This window comes from Pteropus alecto, unplaced genomic scaffold, assembly GCF_000325575.1.
Source record: "Pteropus alecto unplaced genomic scaffold, ASM32557v1 scaffold43, whole genome shotgun sequence".
NCBI classification, from domain to species: domain Eukaryota; kingdom Metazoa; phylum Chordata; class Mammalia; order Chiroptera; family Pteropodidae; genus Pteropus; species Pteropus alecto.
The window spans coordinates 6,498,713-6,507,700 of record NW_006435764.1 but is presented as its reverse complement, the minus strand read 5'-3'; the positions used below and the strand labels follow the sequence as shown (position 1 = coordinate 6,507,700).

Below are 8,988 nucleotides of genomic sequence, written 5' to 3'. Positions count from 1 at the left end.
TGAGTGACCGAGACCAACACCCCTGACCTAGCAGCCCAAGCACAGGAAGAAGACCGGCTGTAGCTACAGGATGATTCATGACTTCAAACTGGAGTTTCTTTTTTATCTTTTTACATTTCTTTTTTTAAAATAAATATTTTATTGTCGGATCATTGTTCTTCCTCTGGAGGTGTGCCTGGGCCCACTCTGACACTCTGTCTCTTCATTATCAGACAAGGCGAGGGGTTTCCCTGAGATAGAGACGAGGTGGTTAGAGAAAAGGAGACCTAAGTCAGCTTGGGGTTGGCGGCTGGGGAAGAGTGAAGGGCAGAAGGCACGGGCTTCAGGCGCAAAGAATGGGGGTGCGGTGGTGGTGCTCACGGGTAGGGCGCAGCTGCAGGGCCTCCTTGAAGTACTTGGGAAGCAGGAAGCCATCAGCGTTCCCTGGAGTCAGGATCACCCCGTTGGCAGAGCGGAAGAAGGGGATTCCATCTGCAGACAGAACGGAGATGTGACTCACGCCCTCTCTGAAGGCCTAGGGCGGTCCCTGCTGTGTCCAGACTCACCTGCCAGGGCCAGGGGCCCATTGATGAACACGGCCACTTCGCAATTTGGCCGCATGCCTGCAGAGACAACGAGCTGAGGCTTGGGGTGTCTTGGGTTGCAGTTATTAAACCTGGCAGGCTGGGCTCCTGGGCTCAATGGGGAGAAGAGGGTGCTGCTGCATGGCCTTGGACAAAAGAGGCTAAGACCCTTGGAGGGGACCCTGGGAGGACAGAGTGGGTGGGAGTAGCCAGAGGGGAGGCACTGACCACTGATAACACCAGGGTCTCCAGGCAGTCCCGGAGCCAGGTGGATGTGAGTCCTTCCCCCACGGGACAGGCCCTTGAGGAGGATGGAGGGCCAGTGCTGCCAGAATGTTCCATGGACGAGCATCAGGGGCAGGGCCTGTGGGGTCTCTAGGGGCATCAGCTCCAACTCAGGTACCTAGCATGGGTGAGAGGATGGGCAGCAGTGAGATCCCCTCCCAGGCAGGGGTCCCACCTGGCTCCCCCACTTGTCCCTTTAGCCCCCACCTGCAGGGAGTGACCTTGATTGGCCCGGATGAGAGGACCAGTGCTGGGGTCTCCCGGCTGTAGGGCGAAACGCTGCTTCCCATTGCCGTCTACCACGCGCTGCACATCTTCAGCTGAGAAGCTGCGGAACTGGGGCAGCTGCAGGAGGGCGGCCAGGGGCACGAAGCCATCTGTGGGCAGGGGGGCTGCTCAGGAGCTGAACTTGCTCTGGCCTGGGCCAGAGTTAACAGAAGGAGCCATAGCAACCGGAACTGAACCTTGTGAGTCACAAGGGTTCATCTGTGTGACCTGTAGAAAGTCTCCCCTTTCTGGGCCTCAGTATCCTCAACTGACATGGACATAAGATCTGCCTAATGGAGAGTCACAAGGATAAAGTGACCTTTTTTGGCACAGTACTCAGCCCAAAGTAGACACTCAATAAGCCTCATTTGCACTAACTTCCCCACCCCCAGTGCCTGCTCTTGGGATATGCTTATTGGGCCACTGGGCTGGAGGTATCACCAAGTCTGGCCTGGAGAGAGGCTCCTTTCCCAGTTTGCCCCAGACATGATATTGGGCTCTGGGCCTCGGTCTTCCCTGTCCGTGGACATGGAGGGATGTGCCCTCTGTGTTGTCCCCATAGGGCCATCGTGGGAGCTATGGGGAAGGGCAGTCAGACAGGCTCACCCTGCTCCTTGCGCTGGAGCCCCTCCTCGCCCCAGCCTCCAAGACCTTCACTTACCGGCCCCCACGGGAAGCCCCAGCTTCAGGGCTCCATGGCGCAGGGCGTAGGACAGAGCCTTGGACAGTTGTACATCTCTGTCCTGCAAGAGACCAGAGGTAGCCCCTTGTCCCCATGATGACCCTGACCTGCTGCAGGGGGAGACCAGAGGGAGAGGAGGCCCTGTGCTCTCTGGGAATAGGATGATCCATCAGCCCCACTGCCACTCCACTGGCATTTCCCAGGGAGGCTGGGCTTAGAGTCCTCTCTGCCCTCCCACCAAGAGGGGTGGTGGTGAGGGTGGGGAGGGGTGCACCTTTTCTAGGGATCTGTGAGCCCTTCTATCCCTGAGCCCTGATGCTTCCTGCTTCCTTCTTCCAGAGGAGTTCATGGCCAAAACCTATGTGGGCAGCAGTGACATGTTCAGACTGTTACAGGATCCTCCTGTGTCTCCATCCTGCCCTGAAAGTCACAAAGCTTCAAGATGTGAGCTGGGAAGGGGACACTCAGCTCATTAAATTCACTTCCCACCCCAACTCCCTGGTGCAGATAGGTAAACTGAGGCCCAGCAGGCAAAACTTGCCCAAGGTCACACTGTCAGCGACGGAGCTCAGGGAAGCCGAGCCACCGCCTGGTGCAGATAGGTAAACTGAGGCCCAGCAGGCAAGACTTGCCCAAGGTCACACTGTCAGGGAAGCCGAGCCACCGTGCTCCAGGGTCGCGGACCTGCCCCGCGAGGAGGACCTGAGGAGGCGGGGCCGAAATCCGGAATAACGACGCGGAAGATCAACGCAGGACAAGACAGACTCAGCAGAGAACAGACGGGTAGGTACTCCGGACGGCTGACCCTGCGGGCTCCTGGGCGGGACCCGCCAATGAGAAGTCCAGGAAGGAGGGGCGGGCACTTCCGCTCCGGTAAAGGGGCGGAGGCTGCGGGCTGAGTCTGCGGAGAGTGCCAGCTGGAGGCAGCAGCTTCCGGGCCCTGGTGAAGGTACCTGCGCGTCCAGAGTTGGAAGCAGGAGCCCTGGGTTTGGGAGACGTGGGCATTAGAGGGTGATTGGACCCAGGACCTCTAGGTGGTAGGGGTGCCCGGGAGTCCCAGGGATGTCTGGCAGCAGGAGTCTCTGGCTCTTGCTGGATAAGACACTTTACTGCCCAGTGGGGTACGGAAGGACTGGGGGTATCTTTAGGAGGTCTGTGGGTGGCTGTGGGTTCCCAGGGTGACAAGTCTGGCTGTGACCTCTCCAGAGCTGCCCTGTCCAGACCATGGACCCTGAGGTGTCGTTGCTGCTGCAGTGCCCCCCGGGTGGGCTGCCAGAGGAGCAGGTACGGGCTGAACTGAGCCCAGCCTACGACCGTCGCCCACTGCCAGAAGGGGACAAGGCCATCGCTGCCATCTGGGAGAGCCGGCTACAGGCCCAGCCTTGGCTTTTTGATGCCTCCAAGTTCCGCCTGCACTCTGTCACCCTGGCACCCACTGGCTCACCAGGGCCACAGCTTCTCCTGCGCCTAGGTCTTACTTCCTACCGAGACTTCCTGGGCACCAACTGGTCCAGCTCTGCTGCCTGGCTGCAGCAGCAGGGGGCTACAGACTGGGGTGACAAGCAAGCCTACCTGGCAGACCCGCTGGGGGTGGGCGCCACACTGGTCACTGCGGATGACTTCCTTGTCTTCCTGCGCCGCTCTCGGCAGGTGGCTGAGGCACCTGGGCTGGTGGACGTGCCTGGTGGGCACCCTGAGCCTCAGGTGAGATTCCAGACTGCGCACAAAGACCCAGATGGCTCAGTTTTGTTTTCCTTATCTCTCAAAAGAAGAACTGGCCTGGTACTTCTCTGAAAGTCTCTGCTCAAGGCCTCCCCAGTGTTCCCTGCTCCAGACCTGTGGGAAACTAGGGAATGGGGGCAAGGAGTTAGCTGGACCTCTGGTTGCCCATCTGGAAAAGGAGGGCCTAAGTTAGGTGATCACCAACACTCTTACACTGTTCCCGCAAAGGCCCTCAGGGCCAGCAAGTATGGGGAAGGAAGGGCAGGAGTAAGTGGGGAGCAGGGGCTGAGCCTGACCTCTCACAGGCCCTGTGCCCTGGTGACAGCCCCCTGCACAGAGACCTCCCTGGAGAGCTGGTGGTGCATGAGCTCTTCTCAAGTGTCCTCCAGGAGATCTGTGATGAGGTGAGTGAGGGGTGGGCCCGAAGGGAGGTGGTAGAACATGCCAGAATTCCTTGGTCCGGGCTGATGGGAGGGTCTGCAGGCATGTGAAATTGAGGAAGGAACTTGGCTTTGCAGCTGGGCACACCTGGATTGGAATTCTAGCCCTCACATCTGTGTACCTCAGGTTCTTCCTCTTTACAATGGGAATAATTGTAAATGTCTTGCCTACTCACCTTGGGTTTGTTGAAAAGAGGAGTAAATAGGAGTTGATTTATCGACTTGCCTTGGGTGATGCTAGGCAAATTATTCTATCTCTCGAGTTCTGGTTTTCCCATCTGTAAAATGAACATGCCAAAGAGCTGACATCCTGTGATTCTGAGCACTTGAGCTACAAACTGTAAAATGATGTGCAGGGGTAATGCATGCGCTGTTCTCCATTGAGAGGGGCAAGATGTGGGCAGTGGGCACTGACAGGTGGGACCCCTGGCCCCAGGTGAACCTGCCACTGCTCACCCTGAGCCAGCCGCTGTTATTGGGCATCGCCCGAAATGAGACCAGTGCCGGCCGCGCCAGTGCCGAGTTCTACGTCCAGTGAGTGAGCTCTGGGGAACAGAGTCCTGGGTCCTGTGGTAGGTGGGTATTGAGGGGTGTGGCTGCGGCAGCTGGGGCTCCAGGGCCTGGGCATCCACCAGGCCACGCTTATGTTCTTGTCCAGGTGTAGCCTGACTTCTGAGCAGGTGAGGAAGCACTACATGAGTGGAGGACCTGAGGCCCACGAGTCCACGGGAATCATCTTTGTGGAGGCACAGGTGCGAAGTGGCAAAGTTTTGCTTGAATGAGTAACTGAGTTGGGACTTGCAGAGGCCTGGTGATGTATGCCTTTATGGTGGGCTGGGTCAAACAGGGCTCCCAAATCTCTCAGAGCTTTCCTCCAGAGCCACAAGGCCTCATTGGCATGCCCACAGGCCAAGGGAGAGAGGGCCAAGGACCTGTCCAGCTCCCTTAACATGTCTCCCTAGGGACCCCGCAGGGCTCTGAGAGGGCTCTGAGGCTCAGAAACTGGGCACAGCTCCTGCAAAAGACCTGAGGGATGGGTGTTTGGATCTCACTGTCTCCCCACAGAGCGTGCGGAGGTTTCAGGAGATGGAAATGTGGGCCGAACTCTGCCCCTCAGCCAAAGGAGCCATCTTCCTCTACAACAGAGTCCAGGGATGCCCCACCTGAGTCGCCCTAGGGTCCCTAGCCCTATCACATCTCAGAAGACAATAAAGGACTTTATTCTTGGATTTGGTTGGCATCTTGTGTTTCCGTGAGACAGAGAGGGGCCGCTGGGAGACCGGGGTGGGTGAGAGAGACAAGACAAGTGACTTGGAAAAAAAAAGTCCAGCCTCAGTCCCCCCCTGCTAGCTGGGGTGAGAGCCGTGCCCCCTTGCCAGGCTCTGGTGAGGGTCCTGGGTGACTATGGGGTGGAAGCTGCTCTGAGAAGTGTCTCGCTGAAAAGTGGAGTAAGAGCCATGTTCGCGGGACAGAGCGACAGCAGCTGGGCCGAATGCATCACTGAAGGTCAGGCTCCATGCCGCGGGCTTTCCGGGTGGACAATCGCGCCTTTCAGCGCATCCAAGACACTCGGCCTCGGTGGGCGGGCCTGAAGAGTCAAAGGCCGATGGGCTGTGGGGGTAGGGCCTCCATCGCACCTTCCGGCTCGGTGGGCGTGGACCGGGCGTCTAAGCCAATGAGAACGTGGGGGGCAGGGCCTGAGTCGGCGCAGGAAATGGCGGAGGCCCGGGAGTCCGTGAGTCTAGCGGGGGCGGGGCTTGATGTGACTCCTCCTTCATCGGTTCCCCAGGTTGTCTGGGTGGGACGCGGGGTTTCTGCGCCCGCGGACTGGTTGTCCAGGACCGGGGCCAGTGTGGAGAAGGGTCCGGGTCAGGGGCAGGACACATCCAGGACACTGGGGTCTAGTCTTGAGCAAGAAGGCCCCACCTGCCCTGAGTCTCCCGGGCCTGCTTCAGTTTTCCTTCGCAAGTTAAATGGGGCCAGTCCCCTTCCCTCGGCCCCCAGAGTGCTTGAAGTCTGATCCCGATGCACTCTTTGTGGCCTCCCTTCACCAGCTGCCCGCCTGCCGCCATGCTGCCCCTGCGCCTATGCCGGCTGTGGCCCCGCAGCCCTCCCACCTGGCTCTTCGCAGAGGCCGCCCGGCAGCGGTGAGTCGGTCGCCGGGGGCCCGGTGTCGGCTCGGTGGTTCAGTGGGTTTTTGCTGAGGGCCTGTCCAGCTTTAGGCCCTGCCCTAGGTGCTTGAGATAGTTGTGATCTGCTTGAGATAGTTGTGATCTACTCTGATCAGGTGCCGTACAGGCTTTTCTCACCTTCACTGCTGAGGACACAGGATCAGAGATTGAGGACCACGAAGGTTATACAGCGAGTCTGAGCCCAAGCCAAACCCAATGCACTTTCCACAACTGTGGTCGTCAAGCATCACTAACCTACGGGGCGGGGGAGTATAAAGTGCAGATTCCTGGGCCCTGCTCTGGAGATTCTGATTTGCAGGAATGAGGTGGAGGCTCAGGAATCTGTTTTTTTAAACAAGCTTTTCAGGTGTTTTTGACACAAGGAATCTGAGAACTACACTTTGAGATGTTCTGATCTGCAACATTGCCAAAACACTCACAAAGAGGGATGATTTGGAGGTAGATCTCCCTTGGCACATGCCTCAAGCCCCCTCAGCCCCTGGTTGCCGAGTTGAAGGGTGTGGCCCAAGAGAACTGGGAGGGGTAGGGAAGGTGTATCCTCTGTGTTTCCTTCGCCCCTGCAGTTTTGGGCCTCTCTCCACAGATCTGGCCCCAGTAACTACTATGAACTATTGGGGGTGCATCCTGATGCCAGCACTGAAGAAGTTAAACGAGCTTTCTTCTCCAAGTCCAAAGAGGTACCAGTGGTCCTAAGCAGGGAGGAGGAAGAAGTCTGAGCCAGATGGGATGCACTCCAAATTCCCAGGAGGAACTTATGCTGCATTCCCTCAGCATGCATATGGAGGGGTGCGCCCCAAGGGCAGAGGTCTGGCTGGGCAGGAGGAAAGCCAAAGGAAAGCCTGTCTGATGGGCTGGGCCTGGTTCTCTAGACTCGTCTGCTCTTGAGAAAGCCCGGGCCAGGGCATATAGTGAGAACCAGGCAGAGGGAAGGGGAGGGGGGCTTGAACAGGGGATGGGGCAGGAGTGCCTCTTGACACTCTGGCCTTTTGGAGGGGTGCCTGGCCCGAGGGCTTGAGAATGAGGGTCACTCCCCAGACAGGACCTCTGGGAATGGTTTGAGCCCTTGTGGGTGGACATTATTGAGATGGTTCCTGGGAAGGAGCGTGGGAAGGGACATGAGATGAGGGATGTCCTGCCCCATCCCAGCTGCACCCTGACCGGGACCCTGGGAACCCAGCCCTGCACAGTCGCTTTGTGGAGCTGAGTGAAGCGTACCAAGTGCTCAGCAGGGAGCAGAGCCGCCGCAGCTATGACCACCAGCTCCGTTCAGCAACTCCCCCAAGGTCTTCAGGAACCACAGCCCATCCCAGGTCGGCTCATCAAGCACACAGGTACAGTATCTTGCTGCTAGCTTGCCCCGCCCCAACCTCCTGAGGAGCCTTATCCCCACACTGTTCCTTTTCCCTCCTAACAGCTCTTGGGCACCCCCCAATGCACAATACTGGGCCCAGTTTCATCACGTGAGGCCTCAAGGACCAGAGTCAAGGCAGCAGCAGCACAGACACAACCAAAGGGTGCTGGGGTACTGCCTCCTGATCATGCTGGCAGGCATGGGCCTGCACTATGTTGCCTTCAGGTGCATCTCAGGCTTCCCCTGGGAGTGGTGGGAAGAGGGCAAGAGGGGGAATGAAGCCCTGTGTGGTCAGCCAGCCATCCACACCACCCCTGTGGCCTGCACTCTTGTGTCTCTCCAGCTAAGAATTGCATAAAGTAGGTCTCTGGAGCATCTCCTCACTTAGTAAAAGCAGCTCTGCAAAAGGCTATTGTTGTCATTTTCAGTTTTTTAAAATAGTTTGAAGGTAAATTTTTGGTGCTGGCTGCTAGGGAGTGGTAGAGCCAACCAAAATCATGCACAAGAAAGAAATGCATTTTAACTGTCCTCACTAGTAACTGTCGTCATGTTTGGCAGTCACCTGTCTCATTGCCTTTCTCATGCATGCCATCACTCTGAGGTTCTACAGCAAACATACCTAAAGGCAGTATCCACCAACAGCCTGCAGAGTTCAGTGATGGAGTTAGACATACAGTCCTTTCTAATCTCCTGTGAGGACCACCTGATGTTCAGTGTTGCTGTCACCACCTTCAACAGGACAGCCAGGGACTTGGGTTGCCATTGGACCCTGGACAAGCCCAGCTACTCTGTGTACCTCTCCCTACCCAGCACAGGCAGTTAGGCTGAAGTCTCCACAGATGTAAAGCTATGAGACCCTAGAGTGGGGTACAGGGTGTGGGACTTGGGGGACTCAGGGTTAATTGTAACCCCTATGCAGGAAGCTGGAGCAGATGCACCGTAGCTTCATGGATGAAAAGGATCGGATCATCACAGCTATCTACAATGACACACGGGCCCGGGCCAGGTCTGTCCCTGCTCTATTCTGCCCTCTCTTCACTGTCCTGGCACCACCCTCCAGGATCCCTGTCCCGACCACCCCTGTGCTCTCTCCTGCAGGGCCAACAGAGCCAGGCTCCAGCAGGAGCAACAGCAGAGGCAGCAGCTGCAGCCACCACCTGTGCCTCCCCAAGGCCCAGGAATCTTGCCCCCAAGCACCAGCCCCTGAGCAGCTCACCTGGGTGGGGTCTGCTGTGTTTGCTCCGGGACTCCCCACTCCCCAAAATGCATGCAATAAAGTGGTTCTCAGCGCTCGTGTCCGACTCCCTCCTTCAGGTCCACCACCCCCAGCCCTGGCCTAGCCTTGGGACAGTGCCCCGCCCTCCGGGTTCTGGCGGCAGCGGCTGCGACCCAGGAGCCCGGCCCCCTGGGCGGTGCGTCCCCTTTCCCCTGCTGCGGAGGGAGGGGGTATGTGGGGAGGGCGGGTCTGCCGGCAGCCTCGCCCCCC

At 58.1% G+C, this 8,988-nt stretch overlaps 4 protein-coding genes across 13 annotated transcripts in view; 3 read left to right on the top strand and 1 right to left on the bottom strand.

The window, feature by feature from the left end:
* Positions 1-64: 64 nt before the first annotated feature.
* Positions 65-3,008, bottom strand: TRPT1 (tRNA phosphotransferase 1). Of its 8 annotated transcripts, none has more exons than XM_006911163.3 (8): positions 2,430-3,008; positions 2,072-2,217; positions 1,777-1,858; positions 1,056-1,225; positions 792-966; positions 546-602; positions 361-471; positions 65-230 (listed from the first exon to the last, which is right to left on the bottom strand). In XM_006911163.3, the coding sequence occupies exons 2-8, from the start codon at positions 2,144-2,146 to the stop codon at positions 139-141; spliced, it is 762 nt and encodes a 253-aa protein (XP_006911225.1). In that variant the 5' UTR covers positions 2,147-2,217; positions 2,430-3,008; the 3' UTR covers positions 65-138. The 8 variants fall into 8 exon arrangements, with proteins under 8 accessions (XP_006911225.1, XP_015444352.1, XP_015444353.1 ...); XM_015588866.2 differs by having other exon boundaries at positions 95-230; positions 546-671; XM_015588867.2 differs by having other exon boundaries at positions 95-230; positions 546-671; positions 2,072-2,155.
* On the top strand, positions 2,687-5,188 carry NUDT22 (nudix hydrolase 22). The gene is made up of 6 exons (XM_006911162.3): positions 2,687-2,746; positions 3,004-3,501; positions 3,825-3,923; positions 4,396-4,493; positions 4,618-4,711; positions 5,025-5,188. The coding sequence occupies exons 2-6, from the start codon at positions 3,022-3,024 to the stop codon at positions 5,124-5,126; spliced, it is 873 nt and encodes a 290-aa protein (XP_006911224.1). The 5' UTR covers positions 2,687-2,746; positions 3,004-3,021; the 3' UTR covers positions 5,127-5,188.
* A 419-nt stretch (positions 5,189-5,607) lies between these two features.
* DNAJC4 (DnaJ heat shock protein family (Hsp40) member C4) lies at positions 5,608-8,794 on the top strand. Of its 3 annotated transcripts, none has more exons than XM_025046322.1 (7): positions 5,608-5,694; positions 6,014-6,106; positions 6,735-6,828; positions 7,298-7,482; positions 7,566-7,727; positions 8,422-8,508; positions 8,601-8,794. In XM_025046322.1, the coding sequence occupies exons 2-7, from the start codon at positions 6,030-6,032 to the stop codon at positions 8,707-8,709; spliced, it is 714 nt and encodes a 237-aa protein (XP_024902090.1). In that variant the 5' UTR covers positions 5,608-5,694; positions 6,014-6,029; the 3' UTR covers positions 8,710-8,794. The 3 variants fall into 3 exon arrangements, with proteins under 3 accessions (XP_024902090.1, XP_015444356.1, XP_006911223.1); XM_015588870.2 differs by lacking the exon at positions 5,608-5,694 and adding an exon at positions 6,490-6,589 and having other exon boundaries at positions 5,719-6,106; XM_006911161.3 differs by lacking the exon at positions 5,608-5,694 and having other exon boundaries at positions 5,719-6,106.
* VEGFB (vascular endothelial growth factor B) overlaps positions 8,766-8,988 on the top strand; it is a gene marked incomplete at its 3' end in the record, with an annotated part of 1,885 nt that continues 1,662 nt past the window's right edge. The window contains exon 1 of the mRNA XM_025046301.1: positions 8,766-8,914. Coding sequence (XP_024902069.1) covers positions 8,766-8,914 — 149 coding nt within the window. The remainder of the gene's footprint in view (positions 8,915-8,988) is intronic.